General features: G+C 39.8%; 1 protein-coding gene across 1 annotated transcript in view; it reads left to right on the plus strand.

The window, feature by feature from the left end:
• RRBP1 (ribosome binding protein 1) overlaps nucleotides 1-20,670 on the plus strand; it is a gene marked incomplete in the record, with an annotated part of 1,023,325 nt that overhangs the window by 779,571 nt on the left and 223,084 nt on the right. Inside the window, 1 exon segment of the mRNA XM_044056904.1 lies at nucleotides 17,600-17,695. Within this exon segment, the coding sequence (XP_043912839.1) occupies nucleotides 17,600-17,695 (96 nt within the window).

A 20,670-nucleotide genomic window follows, 5' to 3' on the forward strand; every position in this document is an offset into this window, starting at 1 on the left:
ATTGGCAGTAGATTTTTACGTGCCGAGTTGCCAACTCTGACGCACAACCTTCAACGAAGGTATGCCCATTCACGCATGCCTCCACGCAGAAGACGCTTTAGCTGAGAATTAAACAGGACAATGTCTTATTGTGAGGTGATAACGCTACCGCAGCACCACCACCCCGCAGTCCTAAATGTTATAAAATCATCCAGTGTAGCTAAACAACCCAGAGTAATGTAAAGATAATTCTGCTCAATACCAGAAGTCTAAACAAAAATCTCCATTCCCTGCAAGCTGTCTTAACCCTGGAGAATGTAGAAGTCTGTGTAGTCTCTGAAACATTGTTTAAATTGGCAGAGTGTATCCTGGCAATGCAGGGCTATAAAGCTTTCCACACTTGTAGCCCAGTTGCTGCATAGAAAGGGACAAAAGTTGGAGGTGTCTTGTTTATATCTAAAACAAAACAGTGTAAGAAACGTCTCTGTGTGGAAGATTTTCAGTCCATATATTTCTAGTTAATCACTGTATATTAATCAGTTCAGACAATAGTAGTAGAAGTAGCGAACGTAAACTCGTCTTAAGTCAAAACAAAACAAGTGATAATAGAAAATATATAATTGTATAGCTAACATAGCCCTGGCAAATGGGAGGAGGACTTTGTGTTAAACAACACAGATTGCATGCAGCATATCACATGCTATTTACGTTTTATTGTCAATGTCTTTATTGTGTGGGGAGGTGACACCTTGCAGCTTGGAGATTTTATCACTTACCTCAGTCAAACAACCCCCTTCCTGAAGTTTACCTTTTCCCATAGCTGTACTTCAACCACTTTCTTAGATATGCAGATTTCCAAGGACACCAACAATAACAGAATCACCACTGATCTATTCAGAAAACCAGCGAGGGTTAACTTTATTACTCCACAGTAAAAGTCTACATCCTACAAAAACCAAGTATAATGTAGTGAAGTCCCAAGGCTATAGATTAGCTCGAATTACCATAGAGATGGAACCATTTTTGAGAAACGTGAACAACTTAGAGAATGATTTTCTAGTGAGAAGCTATGAAAGTCCGATGTTAAAAAAACATCCAGGAACCCATTATAGAACTGAAAGACTGAAGCACCTTCACTCAACCTCCCCAGTAGTAAAATGTTAAGTAATTCCACAGAGAATAACAAATGCAAAAATAGCTGCATCCTGACATACACTTTGGATTATCACAGTATCAGAAATGTTATTGAAGAAAACTGGGACATTGTCACAGGAAACCCTTTTCTGATTAACATCTTAGGTGAAGCCCCATCATTTGTTTATAGGAAGGCCAGGAACATTAGAAGTTTTGTTGAATTTAAACCTAGACCATGTGAGAAAAGCACTAAAAGATGTGAAACTAATTGTACATTTTGTATATTTATACAGCAAGGTGATAGTTTTTTTGCCCTTATTTAAAGAAGATCATTAAAACCAGTGCAGGGGTTACTGTAATACTAAAAAAGTAATTTACAGGGCACAGTGCAATGAATGTGATGCATTCTATGTGGGCAAGACTGTAAATAAACTCAAGCGTAGGATTTCATGTCATCTGTCAGAAATCCGGTCTGGATGTAAAAATAATGCACTAGCCAAACACCTTTCTCTTTATAAAAGACGCACAGGTTTTAGGTTCTAGATCCTGGATTTCATAGACATGGGTGATCTTGAAGGAGACATCCCGAATATTCTGGAGAAACATGAACTCATGTGGCAATTAAAGCTGAACTCTTTTAGGAAGCCTGGACTAAACTACTACTGTTCAATTAAAAGTGCACTGGAACTTAGAAAATTGCCACATTGTTTACATGACTAATTGTATTTTATTTTATTTTATTCTACAGATTGGTTTTAAATACCATTTTAAATCAGTTGAAATTTGTGTATATTTTGTTTCCATCATCATACATACATTTTTTCTTATTTTTTTTCTGGTTCTTTTTTCCACTTTATTCAAAATTATGTGTAATAACAATACTAATTATATATATATATATATATATATATATATATATATATATATATATATATATATACATTTAGAAAGCTTGTGAGGAAATTATTACTCTATTTTTGTTTTACTTTGATCACTTGTCTGTGTACTTAATAAAGGATTTTCGACTGGAAACAGACTGCCTGCCTTGCTTGGATTACTTTCGAATACTTTGTAATGCTGTACAATTATATATTTTCTGTTATTACTTTTTGTTTTGTTTTGACTTGAGACGAGTTTACATTCGCTACTTCTACTACTATTGTCTGATCTGATTAATATACAGTGATTAACTAGAAATATATGGACTGAAAGTCTTCCACACAGAGAAGTTTCTTACACTGTTTTGTTTTTGGACCCACTACACTTTAGTGGGTTGTTTTGAGACTTCGGGGATACCACGGAGATTACTTGTTTTTTATATCTAAAACAATCACACCTCAAGACTGGTCAAGCAGTATGACACATTTGCTCTCCCCACATACAACTCACCATAAGCAAAGTCACTTGCCACATCTTTGCAAGCAATAGGTCCACCTCTGTGACCCAGAAAACCCATATCACTTACTTAAATTAATTTGAGTCACTCTCCATTCAACCCAATACTGTACATATGGGTGAATTTAATTAAACCACTATAAACTGGGAATTGTGCAATCCCACTCAATCTCAGACTTGCAGGCACAAAACAAATTCCTGGACTTTGGCAACACAAATGCCCTGGACTAGCTAGTTTGTACATGCACTAGGAGTGCAAGCATCCTTGACTTGGTCCTCACAAACATATGGAAACATTGCAGCCCCCCTCCCCCCCAGTAACCATGGAAGTCTTGGGAATTATTCCACTGCAAAATTCTTCAAAGTAACACCCTGTCAAAATGTTAGGTCTCTCCCCCCTTGCAACCCTTGGGGCACTGCTGCCTATGCAGAGTCATTCTCAAAAACCCTTTACAATCATGTATGCAGCTGAATAGTCAGCAATACCTACACAGAATATGTGCAAAATAAACTGGGGGGGGGGGCACCCTAGTGGAATCCAGACTGTATAACAAAAGGAAGAAAATCAGTGTCAAAAAATAGGAAATAATACCCAGTAAGGTAAGAACTTTCTCAACCTAAATAGCTCATGGGGACGAAGTCTACCCAAAGTCAGATTCCAGGTAAGTCTCGCAGGCTAAGGACAACCAAAAGGTTTTCTTCAATTGTGTCTGAAACCTCAAAGGTAATGCACAACAATTTGCTGAACTACTTGTTCACTAATTGGAGGCACCTATACTGAGCTGGAGGATATACCCTATCTACTGGGCAGTAAATTCAGCTCCAATTTTACCACACTTTCTCCCTGAGATGCATCTCAAGAAATGTCCTCAGCCATAGTTCCCCAGCTATCACTAGGGACCAGGCCCTCAATACACTTTGCAAGGCCAAAAACATTGCACCAGTGGGACCTGATAGTATTCCAGGATGCCATTTTAATAGCATGAAATATGTCTTGTGGAGCCACTAAAAGCACTGTTCAGTAGTAGCTTCCAAGCAAATTCCATGCCATGCAAATTGGAGGACTGCAGTTGTTATCCCTCTGCACAAGGGTGGGCCAACCACAGACCCAGAAAACTCTGAAAAATAAGGCTGACTAGTCTCAAATGTAAGGCCATGGAAGGAGTAATCATAGACGTAAGTAATGACATAGGAAACCTTCAGACATTGGATCCAATCCAGTTTTTTTTTTTCTTTTAATTAAGGGCTGGTCATACCTACTCAACCTGGTGGACTTCATAAGGTCACCAAAGCAATAGGCAAGGGAAAAATGGTGCGTACCACCTACCTTGTCTTGAACAAAGCACTCAGCACAATACCCCCATCTGGGCATTATTGTTAAGTTCACAAAGTTGATTATAAACCCCTATATCACATGCCAGACAGCTAGTTTAAATAGGACATAAGTCAAGATAAGTGGGTCTGCCTCCACAAGAAGGCCAGTCAGTAGCGAAGTCCCCAAGAGCTCAGTGCTGGGGACCAGTCCTATTTTACATCTACTACTTTGAAGTCAAGGCCAAAGTCAGAAGCCTCTGACCAAGTTCACAGGTGACTGCAAACTAGGAGCAGTCATGGAATCCCCCCATAGACACAAATATCTTCCAAGAAGGCTTGTCACAAACTAATAACTGGTGCCAGAGTCGCAGTCTAAAACTTAGTGCCAAAACATGCTTAGTGTAGTACCTTTTGGAAAGGCAGTCACCCCTGGAAATTACTGCATTGATGATGCGTCCCTAAGCACTGGCGCTTTGATTTGGGAGCTCACGTAGATGATTTGGCCTTTGGCCACCATGAGTGTACTACAGTAAGGAAATCATTCTACATTGCACAGCTTATAAACAAGGATATGGCATCTAGGTCTAAAGGTATCATTGTTCCAGTGTAGTCAAGCCCTCATCAGACTACTTAATGAGTACTTTACAATGGAAAGTAAAGGGGGATGCCATACAGATAGGGAGGGAGGGCAGAATGGTAAGAACAGTGGACATACACCAGCATAGAGGGGGAGGTAGTTCTGTGGAAACTGGTCCTTCTTGGGAAAGCTAAAGCACAAGAAACCTGCTTTCTCCCAGAGTTCTCAAAAACTTGGCCAGTGTGTTAGTAGACACTCTGATGAAGGTTTCAACAGGTCACTAGCTATAGCAGAAGTGTTGACCCTTCATATATTCTCCTAATTCACTTTATTGTGTTGGGGAATGCAAATGCTCCCATTGCTCTGTTCATAAAATCTCAGCGTACTCTGTCAAATGCTTTCTCTGTATCAGGACCCACTAACAGCAGCAGTATCTTCAAACATTCTGCTTCCCTCTGGATCATCTTTGTTCTGTTAATGTTGTCAAATATTTACCTCCTCCCCTCAAAACCACTTTGATCCATATATATCAAATTGGCAACATCTTTGCCATTCTTTTAGCTAGTATAGACATGAACACTTTGTAATCATGGTATTGAAATGGATCTGTATAAAGCTTGGTCTGATGGGTCGTTACTGTATAGCCCCCACCCCCCCACCCCCAGTTTTCTTCCAAGAAGTTGGTACTTCTCCATTTAAAGTACTGTTAAAATCTTCCATATCTTTATCACTTTCCTCCCTCTTAACTCACAGACTACCACAAGAATGCCATCTGTTCTGAAGACATTTTTGAAGACTGATTATACATCACCATGTTTATCTTGTTGTCTCCTTGTTTAACTGATGGTTGTTCTGTCTCCTCTATCTCTAACCTTGGCATAATTAAGCCTTCCAAAAATATTTCTATCTGTGCCATTTCTTTTTCTACATTTTGTCTGCTTTATATGCATTTTTATTCTTATTTTTCTTTTGGCTTTTCCCAATTAGGGGTCACCACAGTGGATCACCTGTCAACTCATGATTGGCAGTGGAGTTTTACGGTTTCAAGTTGCCAGCCCAGTGCCCAACCTTCCATGGAAGGCGCACACACTCACACCCAATACATTTTTAGTAAATGTCTGAAATATCTCTAATACCTCTACAGGATCTCTGGTTGACAACAGCCATTTCTACTTTCTGCTGCCCAAGTTTTTTTGCTAAAAGTTTTTGTACTCCGCAGTTGTCAAAAAAAATAATTGATTGCTTAATAGCAATCTTTCTGAACCATGCATATTATCCGGATACTTCCTTATTTTCTCTTTAGCCTTCTGCACTTGTGCCTCCTCTTATTCTATGGTATTTCCCTTATTCTGCAGTACTCTCACCTTTGTCAGCCCTCTAATTTCTATTCTTAACCATGCCTCTTTCTTTTCTTTCTACCCTGTTTTTAAACTCCATTTTCATTTTATCCCACTCAGTAGCTATAACTTAAGATACTTCTGTCTTCCTTAATAACTCTGTAATCATTTCCACTACCTGTACCTTAAGCATCTCTTAATCTGATTATGTCCATTTTCATTCATTCCTCAATTGTTGGGTTTGGATTTGACCCTCAGATCCAACTCTGCCGCTGCTTCTAGATCTTAGGATTCTTGAACTCTCTTGCGCCTCCCTTTATCCATAATTCCCCACCAGCCTAACATACCCCAGATCTAATTTGCCACCATTGCAAAAAGATGTGGATTGCAAACTCTTGATTGTTGGGGGTTATTTAGTGGATAGTTTGTCATTTAAGTGAGTTTAATTCCTTTTAGTTTCTTCTTACACACTTCTTGTTTCTGTATACATTCCTTGTACCCTTTTTATTGTTACATTCCTTTTTCTCCTCTAACGGCCTTTTGTTATACTCAGAGTTTCCCTTTGTACCTTGTATAGTACTTCTTAATGATATTATTGGTAGTCTTTACTTTTTATTTTCTTTTGTAAAAAAAAAAAAAAATCCTGTCTTTTTTAGATATTCGTCCTTGGCTGTCTGTAGTTGATTATTGTTAATTTTTCATTACTGTTTAACAAATTGTTGGACAAAACTTCCAGTATCAACAAATGTGGCTTTCGTGGGCACAAGATTCTGAACTCTTGACACCCACACAGTGTGTATGTACTGTTTAGGCCTGAAGCAGCTAGAGGTAGTTTGTGGCATTTGAGCAGGTTTTGAATGACATGAAGAATAAGCTTGTCCTAAGGGAACCCCCCAACACTGTACCACAGTTGCTGGGGCTCAACCCCTAAAAAAACAACACAAAAAGGGTGACTGTTACAAAGGATAGGGATTCACATAAAAAGGTCTTGAGATCATCCTTCCACGTCGACTTCAGCTCCTTTGTCAGAGCCACCAGATAAACTTTTGAAAAAGTTGGATCCAGCCACTTTGGATATGAAGCCAAGAATTGAAAATCCCCTTGGATCCATACTCCCTCTTTGCTTTTGGAGCCTATCCCTTCCAAGCTACCATCTCTGTTCCTTGAATAGTTGCCCAGAAGACTTTCTAAGCCTTCAACAGCTTTGTCTCTTCGATCGTCTAGGAGACTATCCTAACTAGATGTGGATAGGATGATGAAGTTCCTCAGGACACAGATTCAAGTGCGTCCTTTCAGCATTGGGTCCTGAGAGCCTTCATAGAGCCACACCACCTTTGAGTTCTCCTTCACTTATCCATCCTTCAGTTTCAGAGTTGCCTAAGCAGAAATCCTTGGGAGCATCTTCCTCTGATCTGAAGATCATTGTTTCTTCTGTTTCTCTGAATCAACTGACACCAAGTACTTCAGAGCCAGAGGACTCTCAGAGCCGAAGCATTGACATTGGCTCTGGGGTTTTGGAGTCAACTCTGAAGCTGTCTGAGCTGTATCTTCCCATTGGAGCCCCTGTGTTTGGATAGCATGCTTCCATCTTCCTCGAGTGAGGCGCCTTTATAACGTCTGGAGCCGACAATCTGAGAGGGTCCATTGTCAGATCTATTAGTTTCTGCTTCCCCTAGACACTCCACTTTCGAGGTAGTGGTGAGAGTCTTCTCCATGCCTACAGAAAAGACTACCCTGTCCTCTTCGGATCAGACGTCTTTATCACATTCTTTGTTTAGTCCTGAGCCTTGATCATCCCTTCCACCAGGACAGCCAGTCCAAGCTAGCTTACAGTCCATCCATCAGGGTGTCATTATCTCTTCCGATACCTCCCCAGAGCATCCTACCAAGGAGGTCCCTCAGAAGAGAATGTGCAAGAGGCAGACTCCCCACAAGAGTCTGTCACCGAAGACACTAATTTTGGTGATGAGGAAGGGTCCCCCAGATCACCACCTGACGATGTCTCCTTTGGAGACATGTTAGAACTCCTTAAACAAAGAGGTGGTTGGTCTCCCAATAACCATTTCCAAGAGAAATCAGTGTTTCTGGAGGCTTTCAGGTCTGGCCCATCTACCTCCTGGGTGACTCCCCCACTGATGAGCTTGTAGATCTGGTCTCTTAGTGGGTGTGGAAGGAACCAGACACTGTTGAGCCTATTCCCAAAATATCAGACAAAATTCTTGTACCTCCAAAAGACCGTCTGTACTGGAGTAGGAGTGCTGGTTGATGCAGCAGCCATGAGAAAGGAACTAGCGGAACAGAGTTCCTCTGCCCCCCCCCCCCCCCCATAGGGAGTCGAGGGAGCTGGACAGGGTTGGGAAGCATGTGTATGCATCAGCAACCTTCGCTTCAAGGTCACTGAATTGTTTGGCAGATTTTAAGAGACTTCAAAGAGATTTAATCAAGGAGCTTACCAAATCTCTTTCGGGATCCATGTCCTCCGAGGAGGGCAATACCATTTCCTTGCAGCTGACTACCCTTCAATCAATATCTGATTCGTCCATGATGTATCTGATTTGTCCATGCGGCTAATCTCTCATGCTGTGGAGAGTACCTCTGGGCGGTGGGTTCAGGCATTTCCATTAGAAGACATGCCAGGATGTGCTTGTGTGATTTTTGCGGAACAATTTAAATCTTATTTTGTCAATGCACCTTTTGACTGAACCTCGCTGTTTGGCGCCAAGGTAAAAAAGACTCTCTCCAGATGTGAACAAGAAGGAAAGAACCCTGTCTGCTGTGGGTGTATGTTTTTCTTCTCCTCAAAGGTAATTTTCTAGGAACCAATGAGGTGATAGAAATATGTGGTTCAAGAAATCCCTGGGTCCCTTTTGGGAATCGCATGGAGATAGTTCCCCCAGGAGTAGAGGGGGGGACTCAAATGGAAGATGCCGTCTCCTTGGCAGGGGTGGTCTGCATAACCAAGGATCTAGAGATTCTTTCTCAGGCAGATCCTATCAGCAGTCCTGAATGGAAGCCCAACTGTCCACCTCTGGAGATAGTTTGAGGTCATCTGTCCCTGCACCAGTGAGCCTGGCTGGAAATCACAAAAGATTTATGGGTGCAGAGGATAGTTTCCTGAGGTTATATTGTACCATTTCCCAATCCCCTCCAGCTTTTCCAAAGAAGATCCCAGATGTTCCATCCAGTCATAAAGAAGCAGCTTCTCTAGGGAGAAAACCTGCTAGAAAAAAGTTTCATCCCAGAGGTCCCTCCAGACCAGACAAGATCCAGAACTTACTTAAGATTCTTTTTGATGCCAGAAAAACAGGGGGCTTGAGGCTAATTTTGGATCTCGGAAGACTGAATCAGTCTGTTCAGTATACAAAGTTTCCGATAGTTACAGTTCAGTCCATTCTGACATTTCTGCACAAGGACGACTGGATATGCTCAATAGATCTTCAAGTTGCAAAATGAGCAGGTACTTCAGAAGATACCTACACTTCCGGCTGGGAGCCAGTCATTACCAGTTCAGAGCACAGCTCTTTGGTCTGACAACAGCCCCCAGGGTGTTCACCAAATGCATGGCAGTTGTAGAAGCTTACCTGAGTCTGCTGAGATGGAGTATTTCTGTATCGAGACAACTAGCTCATGACTGCTCCAAGCAGCCATCCACTGATTTCAAGCAGGGGACTGCTTATTCCCAGGTGGGAGCACAGCTGGAGTATCAGTCAGTTGCAACATACCGACTCAGAATTCATCAGTACTTATCTGAATACAGCCACCCAAATAGCTTCTCTTCCTCTGTCAAATAGAAACCATTCAATTCCAGATCAAGAAGATAATTCAAAATTCTTCCCTTCCTGCATGTGTGATACTTCAAGCCTTGGGATCCATGACAGCAGCAATCACCCTTGTACTGCTTGCCAGATTCCATATGAGAATCCTGGCACTCAGCACTCCAGTGGTCTATTCTCCAACACTCATTAATGCCAGTCAAAATTACTCAAGAATGCAAGAATTGCCTTCTGTGGTAGCTCCATTCCAATCCACTCCACAGAGGTCATCTTTTTGTTCTCCCTCATCCCAAGGCCACATTAACCATGGATGCCTTTCAGCTCTGATGGGGGGGGGGGCATTTCCTGGGAAGGACAGTCCAAGGCACATGCTGTCCTGGAGATTACAGCTGTCCTAGCATTGCAGGCCTTTCAAGACACTATCCTAGTCAGGACTGTTGCGATCCAGACAGACAATATATCTGTCTGGTTCATCAACAGATGGGGGGACCAGATCTTAACTTGTTTGTCAAGAAGCTATGAGAGTATGGCAGTGGGCAATCTCTTCCATTTGCTTTCTGGTAGTAACGCACATCCCAAGGAAATCAGCATGATTGCAGACAAGTTAAGCAGGTCCATTCTTATGCTTCACAAGTGGTCTGTCTATATCAACGTGGTGGAGAGAATATTCCATCAATGGGCCAAACATGCTGCAGTCTATTTGCCTCCCCTCAACAACAAATGTAGCAGGTTCTTTGCCCTGAGCCCCCACCAGGGGAGTTACCAAGAGATGCTCTTCTTCACACTTGGCCCCTGGCTGCCATTACACTTATCCCCCTCTACCCCTTATTCCAAAATTTTTACAGAAGGCATCTCTATTGAAGAGCACTGTTGTCCTCATTGCCTCTTACTGGCCTTGTCAAATTTGGTTTCCCTTCCTCTGGTCTCATCTTTTACATCCACCATGGATTCTGGATCCAATTCCAGACCTCCTGTCTCATCTGAGAGGCATGACTCACCTAGATTTAACAGGACTCAAGCTGATCCCCATGGTTTCTCCAGTTCCATTGATTGCTAGACAGCCCAGATTCTCCTCCCCTATCCATCACATTTTATTATTTTTCCATAAAACTTCCACCAGAAAGCTTTACAAGAGTAAATGGAAAAGATGTGTTCTTTGAGCCGTAAGCAAAAACATGGATCCCTTTTCAGCACAGATTTCATATAGCATTGACTTTTTAGCCACAATTTTCAACAAAGGTACTAGTTCCTCAACTATTAAGAGTACAATTAGCTGCCATTTCCAACTTTGCAAAGCTTTTCTAAGAGGAAGCGTTTCTAAGAGAAACATGTACCCGTGAATTGCCACATAGGTGGCAGTACACTAAACACCGAAAGTGTGATAAGAGACTTAGGGATACAGGTGGGCAGTGGTCTCACCTTCGATAACCACATCGCCACAACAGTCAGGAAATCCTTCTATGTGGCATACCTCATCACTAAGGGCTTTTCATCCAGGAAAAAGGAGGTCATTGTCCCACTGTACTCATCCCTCATTAGACCCATTATAGAATACAACGCCCCATTTGGTATGCACCTTTGAAGACATCTGCAACAACTGGAAAGGCCGCAGAACTACCTCACTAAAAGAATCACAGGCCTAAAACAGATGCCCTACGCTGACTGCTTTAAAAAACTCCAGCTATACTCTGTCGCATATAGTCTACTCAGAGGCGATCTCTGCTTAACATACAAGGCCATGTCAAACCCAGAGCTGCTGGACATGCTACACTTAAAGAAACCCCAATCCCTCAGAGCCACACGCTCCAGGGATATAAACTTTGTCATCACAATAAACAAAACATGCTGGAGGGCTAGGTTCTTGACCCAGAGACTCCCCAGACTCTGAAATAAACTGCCCATACATGTCAAGCAGAATGCCTCTTTGGCCCTCTTCAAAAGGAACCTTGACAATTTGATGGGAGAAAGGAAATTTACCCTGGGGATCACGTCAGTCGCCCTGCTAGACAGGGGTCCAGGAAAGTAAATAGTGTGGGAAGAAATAGCCAGGGAATTGTTATGGCTAGGCTTGTATAGGCCCTAGGGCTGATAGCCTAGTACCAGCCTATGAATTTAGACCTTTACTAAAGGATCCTAACTCTCCTTCAGATTTAAATATTGTACTTCAGGCCTTGACTCAACCTCCGTTTGAACCTTTGGCTAAATCTGATCTAAATGTTTTGACCTGGAAAACTGTTTTCTTAGTTGCTATTACATCTGCCAGAAGAGTATCTGAACTTCAAGCATTGTCTTCTAAGCCTCTTTATTGTTTCACAAGGATAAGGTTTTCTGTATGGACCAATCCTTCCTTTTTGCCAAAAGCGGTTTCTGAGTCTAATATTAATCTTCCAGTGTTCTTTCCCAAGTTTTTGAACAAAGGTGAGTATTTGTTATATTTGTTAGATGTGCAGAGACAATTAATGTTTCTACCTTTACAGAAGTAAAGATCTAAGAAAGTCCAAGCAATTGTTTCTTTTTCTGATTCAAAACTAGGCAAACCGGTATCTAAAGTAACTCTGGCCAAATTGTTAACTGATTTGCATTCTTTGTTTTTCAAAAAGTGGGCTTACCTTTGCCAAAACCACCCAGCGCCCACTCCACATGGTCACTTCATCAGGCTTTTTGTCCAGTACTTCCTTGGATGATGATTGTGCAGCTGCAACTTGAGCTGATCTTTCATACCTTTATTGCTCATTGTTCCAGTTATGTTGTCCATTTTCATTCTTCCTCAACTTCCCACCCACCTAACCCCTCCTCATTCTACTCTTGGAGAGATTGCAGAGTCCTGGAGAAACCTATGTTCCTCGTTTGAGCTCCAGGTTCCTTTATTTTCTTATTTTCCATTTCTCTGTTAGCCATTCTGGCAACAAACTAAATCTGACGTATGGTAGGTTGGTGGGATATTATGAGTAAAGGGAGGAACTCGAGAGTTCAAGAATTTTACAATTTGGAAAAAGTGGCAGAGTCTGATCCAAACCCAACAGTCAAGAAAGAATGGAAATGGTCAACATAGATGGAACATTATGGTGGGTACATAACTTTTTATTTTATTTTAACAGGTAGGTGGGAAAGTGCCAGTGTCTCATTTTACTTCATTGCCATGCATTTCTGTCATGGTTTTTACCAGTGCATGATCTGAAGTAGTTATTGGATATGTACTGAAACTTTCAGTTAGTTACATTTTCCTGTAAAATATAATTTCTTTCTAGTCTAACCCAGTTTTTGTTCTTTGGGGAATGTGTAAAAATTCACTCTGGAGGTCCTACTACTGAATCCATATTTTCCATTCCAAATACTTTGTTTCTTAAGTACCCTCTTGTTATATTTTCCCCTCTAGTTTCCCCCGGTACATCCTCACTATTTAAAATCAAGTTCCAGTCCACCCTGTAATATTCTTTTCTAAAAGCTGGTTATTTCTACCAGAATTTTCTTAAGCTCGATAATAGCAGTTTTTGGTGGAATATAAATGCATGTCAGTATAATCTCTCTCCCTTTCCAGTAGCCCAGTACTACCACAAATCTACTATTGCCTTTTTTCCCCTCTTTTATCACTGCAGTCCCACTAACAGTATAGTGATCCCCCTTTTCCTTTGTCTCTGATATTCTGCTGAATGTCCAACCTGAAATCCTTTCTTTGCCAAATTTACTTGCTCGTTTATTTCCAAATGTGTCTCCAGCAGCATTGCTGTTTGCATCCTGCATTTCATAGGATAAATACTTCAATACTATTATGTCCTTCAATTCTCATGTTGCAATATTCTCACTGTGGGATACTCTGCCTCAGGCAACCTAAACGTCTGGCTCCTGTGCAAAAGCTTAAGTCTGGTTGCTGTCCTGTGCTTGGGATGTCGCACGCAGGGCCATAAACCATGGACCTTGTAAGTGACGTCCGCACGCACAGACCTCAGAACGTGTCTGCGGCAGTCGAACGTCAGCTCGATCGTTCCACTCCACACTTTAGAAGACATATTCAGATAAGTACCCCACTGGGGAATGTTCTTTCTTTCTCTTGAACTTGGGTTGCTGTTGCTCCCTTTTTTTTTTAAATAGCCAATGTCATCTAGAAAGGGGAAATTTAAGTGTGGCCTCCAGGTTCCGCACAAGGACTTGCATGAACTTTGTTCTGCATTTCCTTCCAAATGTTTTCAGCAGCATTGCTGTTTGCACTATGCATTTCATAGTATCAGTACTTCAATACCATTTTCTTTTTTATACCTGTAAGGACATTTACTTTCTAAGATAATATCGACAGTGTAGCCATTATGATAAAAAGCTCTTTCCACCTATTGTACATGTCCATTTTTGAATGTGTATTCCCAGTTTTCATGTTAATGCATGCAACAGTGTTTGGCAGATTGATCTTTTATAGAGTTTTCTTATCTCCATTCGAACCTATGTCACACTTTTCACGACTGTTTTAATGACAACGACTGTTTTAATGACAACCTTCAATCAAAAATTTATTGTTTTCAAAACTCCCTCATCCCCTATTAACTTAGAATAAGCACACTGTGTCCATCTTCAAAAATGCAGCAGGTAGGAACAATTGTCCCAGATTTTTAGGCATTGCCTTGTCTAAAATTAAGGTTCCCCATGCTAAGTGAATGCTACAGCCTGTGTTCCCACTTAAATCGATTGCTGTCTGTTTTTTTCTTATCTCTATTTTTCCTCCCAGATGCGAAAAAATAGCTTGTATGCTTTCAGAAAACATTAACTCTTAGCCCTAAGAAAAAGTTCACTGGCCATCTTTAAATATACTAAATTGTATAGGGTTCTGTTAAATGCATTAAAGTATTAAGTTTGCTACAGAGGCTGCTATCTCTCATTCTCTTCCAATAATTTCAAACTTCATTTTTCACTGAACTGCTTGCCATTGCACCTTTAAATCTCAATTTCCCTCAGGAAAGAATGCTTGGAACTCTCAAGATTACTTGGGCCTGCAGATAGCTTATGTCCATGTAAAAGTAGTTAGCAATGAGTCTTTATGCATGTAATACGGAAAAGAATGTACAACTGTTTTCTGATGCAGACTTCTTGACTCCCACTGAACATTTGCTAATGGGGAAAACAAGCTAATTTATTTGAAAATGTAAGAAATTTGGCATTTTTATGGCTTTCATCATTTTGTCTTATTTATTGAGCCTACTTGCATACAAACACTTGTTTTATAGATTAATCCAAGAACAATAGACATTCACCATTGTAAAAAATAAGAAAACATATCTTAATTCTATGTATAATATAATCTGTGCCCACCCCCACCTCAGCAGCCTATGGTCACAGGATATTAACATTAAACTTGCATTTGTCCAGCCTTTCTTTTGTTGTGCTGTAAAACCTAAACCAAAAAGTACTTGTTTACTTTAATATCGTTACCACATACAATAGTCACTGAAGAGAACCCTTCACACATTTAAAACACCCCTAGCTACACACTAAACAAAACTGTTTTACTGTATATAACTTGTACTTTAAATCATGAAATGTTTTATACAGATACTAAGAACAAAAACATGTACTTTTTTTTACTTTGTGTCCTCCTAAATATTACTGGCATAAAGTGGGATATATGCAGTCCACCCACAAGTTTAATAGTCAACAAAAGTCCAGTCTTTCTCAGTCACTTTTTATTCCAAAGCCACATTTTACAAATGTGATTGATGCTTCGTAGTTTCCCATTTATTCACTAATTTCAGTGTTGCTAGTGGTGGTTTTGTTCATCTCCATCTCCCAACACCCGACTCTGGTTCATGTCTAAGGTACTTCTGATTCATAGTCAACTCCTGTGCTTTTTTCTCTCTCTCTCAAGCTTTATACTTTGGAAAAGATTCAGTCGGTCTCTGAGCGTTATTGTCAGAAGAATGAAACGCAGAGTCCTCTACTGTTTGCTGTCTCACTTTTTGCTGAATAAATTTTACTTCCTCTTTAGCCTATTCTGCATCAGAAAATGTATTTGATCCTACAGGAAAAATATTCTGAAGACAGCTGGATTTAGCAGCTTTAATCTCGCACACTTTCCTCTTCACATTCCTTGATTATTGGAATAAATTCTGCCTGGTGTACAGTGAGTATTAATTTTCTACAAACACTGTGCCGTCTCCAATTTTTAATACTTTTCCCCTACCACAGTTTTATCCGGATCAACTCTTTTTTCCAGTTATAATTGCATCTGTACTGATAACAGTTTTTTTGCTGCTTTCTCATGGCCAGGTTTGGAGCATACACTCTGTGCCCTTTCAGTTAACAAAATCCTGCTGTGGATTACCAGTCCAGCTGCTTATTTGTGCTTTCATAAAATTAATGCAGTTTGTCCCTTCCAATTTCTGTGGTACAACAGAAAATCCTCATGTTTTGCGGGCTTTGTTTTCTAACTACAATTTTTTTGATAACCGGTCTTCTTGAAGTCTTATACTCAGCCAGCCTATTCTTTTGTTCATCCTCTGATAGTTGCAGTTTTATCAGTTCTGTTAGTAGCTAGTTAAAACTGTTTTTTTTCCAGCATTTTGTTATTTGAGTTGATTATACTCCAGTATTTATTTATTTTAATCACCGCTGAGTATATTTGATTTATTTTTTTCTTGTAAATTACTGGCTCTTGTATTAGCGCTGATGCTTGAACTACTTCCTGCTGATCATTTCCTTGATTCATACCAGCCAAAGTTCTGTTCACCTTTTCTGGTTGATTTTGTTTTCAGGTTCCCTACATTTCAGGCATCCAGACAATGTGTATACAACTTGTAATTTAATTTTACTCAAGCTGACAATATCACACGCTCTTATTTCTCAGTTTTTTTCACACTGGGAGAGGTGAAATTAAGCTGTTGATCAGCGTGCAGCCATCTTGGAAGTCTATCTCCCACTAATCTTGAGAGTATTCTGCATCAGTGATTCTCCCACTTGAGCCTTTATGGTTATGGTGCGTATCCTCATGCATTTGTATTTTTATGATAACTGGAGACATCAATAGTCCCATTGGCAGACAGGTGAACCTCCATTTAACATTTGAGCAGGAAAGAAAATTCTATTTTGTACATTTATTGTGCTACCTAGGAGCTTATTTTATGTGTTATGAGGTGTTTCTGTAATTCTCTACATTTACTGTACTCTGTTTAATATGAGGCAACACTATGTTCCTAGTTATAATGGATTTATCTTTTACTTCTCAAGTTTTGATTTCTGATGTTTGTAGCTGTCAGAAGTCTGGAGAGAACTGCATGGGGAGATTTGCTGTTTGATTTGTACTTTAACATTTAAATGTGCCTTGCTCAATGCAGTTTGCTGCTTTTACGGTGGCAAACAGATACGTAGAATGCCACAATTATTTTCAATAAGGGATGAAGATAAACTTATTAAGCATCTTTCTGATATTGCAAACATGATTTAACAAGCTTTTCTTAAGCACCCTTCAGTTCTGTTAAACACTGGTCTTGTTCTAGTGATTAACAGCTGATAGTGTGTGGGAGCAAAGAACAATGACAGAAGATACAACCACTATGAACCTTGGACACTTTTACAGTGCCACGCTTAATCAGCAAAAAGTGTAGCCGAATGAAGTGTCTTATCAGCATTTAAAGCTGTTCATTCTTCATGTGGATACTTTCTGCCTGTTGCCTGACAGCAGTAGATGTTTTACCTTCTTTGAACGCCAATAAACACTTTGCCCTCTTATTTTTTTCTTTTCTGTAAATCATAGTACATGGAGCAAATAAAGCTCCATGCACTACAGAGAATTATATGCCAAGATTCAATTCTCTGGTTTCACTTTCAAGGTGAATTTTTGGGTATCCGCGTCTTGAACACACAACCGATAATTTCCTATATCATGTTCACATAAAAGTAGATCAGCAGTTAAAAACTGAAATGCTTTTGTCTTGTGTGAGACATTTTGCCCTCTGAACAGTTTGATTCGCCATATTTCCTCAGATTAGAAGCCAAGAGAAGGGAGTACATTGCAGAATTTAGAAGTGGAATTGAAAGCACAGTGGCACTATGAATGACCTAATAATGTGATTATATGCTGTATTGAAAAGAATTGTTTTTTTCTTTTTCAGCTTAAAGAGCATATATCCCTTTTGGAGAGGCAGCTAGAAAACCAGTTAGAATCTGCAAGTTCAGAATGTCAGAATTACTCTAAAGAAGTTGCAGTGGTAAGTTAAAGGATTGCTATTTGTATCAGTCTTTATTTTTCACATTTTGCTTTTTGTGTAATATGTGAATTTTTAAGCTGAATGGTACATTAAACTTTTAACAGATTATCAAACTGTGAGAAGTGTTAACTGTTTCAGAATTCCTGTTTGCCAGATCCATTTAAAACCATGTTTATTCGTTGATGTTTTGTTTGGAGTCTGCCTGTGATTAAACCTGTTTTCAGTCTAGAGATCTTTCTTGATTGTTTAATTTCCATCTGTGCTTCAAATATTGATATTAAAACTTGGCTGAGATTGATATTTTTTCATTGTTCATCATCTGTCAGTGTCGACCCATAATCTAGACCCATAATCTAGAATTTTATTGTGGAATTTTGCTTGTCAGCAAATAATTTTAAGGTAAGCTGTACCTGTCTTGCTTTTGGCATTTTTTTTTCGAACGTGCATCGTTTGTACTTCTTTATATTCATTCTCAAAAGAAGGCCTTCTTTAGCCAATAGGTAGTTGTTGAAATGCTTTTACTAAGAAAAAAAAGTGATTACTAGACTACATGAAATAATGAATGTTCTTTGGCTGCTGTTCATAAGTATGGTCCACAGTCATACTGGGTACTGAACAGTTCAAATGTGCACAGAGCAAGTCATAAATGGACAACATGCACAGTGGTGTGACAGTATTGCCTTCCGTGTGTTCTGTAACTCCTCCAGGTAGGCAGTTGGTTTGCAAATGGAGAGCCAGAGGATAGTTTGCTATTCACAAGTGTTATGCATCACAGACTGCACTGTCAAAAGTCACAAGGATTTATAGGGCTACAGCCATGGATGCAGTACTGTGACATCCATAACTCACCATCCAGTGTCCAAGAAATGGTGATGCACTGTTCAGCATAATGATGCTGAGAAACACCATACCCATTACTTGGACAGTTTAATAAGATAAAGAAGGGATGCACCAGCACATCTCCGTATGTAGTACAGTGCAGACTGCCACAGCAGTCTCTGGCCTGCTTTACCACACAGTGATGAGATGTAGTTCCCTACCAGTGGGAATTGTCAGTTAAGTGGATTCCCTTGATTGCCATATATGCTAGTCAGTTTTCCTATGTTGTCAAGAGCAATGAGTTAAATATTTTTATGAGTCACTCTTAACCTGTGACTGTGGAGGACTGTATATCAGTCCTCTGCAGTAAGTGCTGTTCTATAGAACTGTTGCACTCATAAGGTTATGAGCCATGTACCAGTTTGGCCTGTATAGCTTAAACAGTTTCAGCAGGGAGTCTTTCTGTCTTTATTTGAAAATAACACACACTTTACCACAAACAAATATTCTTCAGTGCTGGTCTCAATAAAGGCTGTCCCTCCTGCTGTTCCCCTTTTCAGAGGAACCTTGTAAATCCAAACTTTCACTGGTTAAATGGCCAAAAATAAAAATTCTATGGATATAAGGCCACGTTTATTGAACACAGAAGCACAAAATAAAAAAAACGTAATATGTTAGAACCTGGATTAAGTGCTTTCATCTCCCCTCCGGAGACTTCATCAGAATCAACTTCCAGCTTGCTTTACCCATAAAAATAGTAATCAATAGTCCCTCATTGGTTATCCAATTAAATAATTAACTAATTAAATACATAAATTATCTAATAGTTTCACAATATATATACACATTTTAAAAGCATAAAAAATCATTGTCATATAACATCCTATTTAAAAACATACATAATCTTTCATGTTTAGTTAAAATCTCTAAATATAAGGGTGTGCTAAATATGAAATTACACAAATATTTCTCTAGCACCATGTAACAATAGTAGCATAACATCTGAGTTGGACATGTATACGTGTAAACTCTATTTAGTATAGACTGAACTTTCTCTAGTGTAAAATTATAAAAATATGTAGTATATATAAACATATAAATAATATAATATATGTGTATATAATCTAAAATAATTCATATGTCCAATCTTTTTGGGTTGGAGGCTAACAGTTTGAGGGCTGGGTTAATAGAGATGTGGTCATTTAGCCCTTGATTATTACATGCATCCAGCCTCAACTGCCATACCATTTCTCGATACTCTAATTGGGTTTCCCAACCTCCCCCCCTCTCACTTTTTCACCTCTTCCACCACTCAGCATTTAAAATCAGCTTTTGCACATGTTAAAAGATGTCTATATAGAGCCTTGTTTTCATTTTTTCTGTTTATATCATACACATGTTCATAAATGCGTTGTCTTAAGCTACGCTCAGTTTTCCCTATATGGTATGCCTAGCACACTGTACAATAAGCAAGGTACACCACCCCTGTGGTGTAACAGCTAGAATATGTCCTGCTTTTAAGCTTATAAGAAGTGTTGGCCATACTCATATCTTTAGATCCTGCAATAAAGCATGACAGCAGGAGGGACAGCCTTTATTGGGGCCAGCACTGAAGAATATTTATTTGAAAATACTGTTTGTATCCTAATCTTTAGAGCTTGAGCAAACTTTTAAAGTAAATGTGCAGTTAATGTAGCTGTTCTAAAATGTACACTGCTTACTGTTTGTAATAGCTGGAGGTTAAACAGATTGCCAGCATTGCATTCAGCCATGTGCAGCTGTCTTGTGACAGTGTGCGTCTCCCGAGATATACCTTATATGCACACTGTAAAGCATACATTCTGCACAAGCTTGCGACATCCGATTTTTATCAGAGACCTCCTACTCCAAGCTGTATTAATGCCAGTTGGGAACAAAAGACCTCCCCCCAACACACACACACACACACACACACACACACACAAACACACACCATTTTTCTTGGGTGTTGCAGCATCCACAGGCATGTGGTATAGCACACGCATGCTTCACTTGCTTACATGTGATTCACAAAGTAGCAAAAGTATTCTAGTCAGCTGATGGTTGTGAGCAGCTCCCATTCCTATAGTGGGTGAGTTCAGATAATTGTGGTTTATGCAGTTATTCATCAGTCAGAC

Source organism: Protopterus annectens, chromosome 1.part2 (genome assembly GCF_019279795.1).
Source record: "Protopterus annectens isolate FY-2018-M chromosome 1.part2, PAN1.0, whole genome shotgun sequence".
NCBI lineage: Eukaryota > Metazoa > Chordata > Ceratodontiformes > Protopteridae > Protopterus > Protopterus annectens.